General features: G+C 69.9%; 1 protein-coding gene across 1 annotated transcript in view; it reads right to left on the bottom strand.

Moving 5' to 3' along the window:
* Nucleotides 1-249, bottom strand: part of SKOR2 (SKI family transcriptional corepressor 2) — a 40077-nt gene that overhangs the window by 38068 nt on the left and 1760 nt on the right. The window contains 1 exon segment of the mRNA XM_006920094.2: nucleotides 2-245. Coding sequence (XP_006920156.2) covers nucleotides 2-245 — 244 coding nt within the window.

Genomic DNA, 249 nt, shown 5'->3' with positions numbered 1-249 from the left:
GTGGCGCTCAGAACCCGGCTCCTCAGGCTGCGGGGGCAGCAGCAGGAGCGGTGACGGCGGCTGCGGGGTATGATGGTGGTGGTGGTGGTGCGGGTGGTGATGGTGATGGTGGTGATGCGCTTGGGCCGAGTGTGGCGCTCCCGCTGACGCCCCGTGCAGCTTGGCCAGGCTCTCCGCATCGTCCTTGCCGCCCACCGGCCGGAAGGCGCTCGAATGGTGGTAGCTGCCTCCTCCCGCCTTTCGCCCTTC

Source organism: Pteropus alecto, unplaced genomic scaffold (genome assembly GCF_000325575.1).
Source record: "Pteropus alecto unplaced genomic scaffold, ASM32557v1 scaffold146, whole genome shotgun sequence".
NCBI classification, from domain to species: Eukaryota; Metazoa; Chordata; class Mammalia; order Chiroptera; family Pteropodidae; genus Pteropus; species Pteropus alecto.
This window is presented reverse-complemented; position numbering and strand designations above follow the sequence as displayed.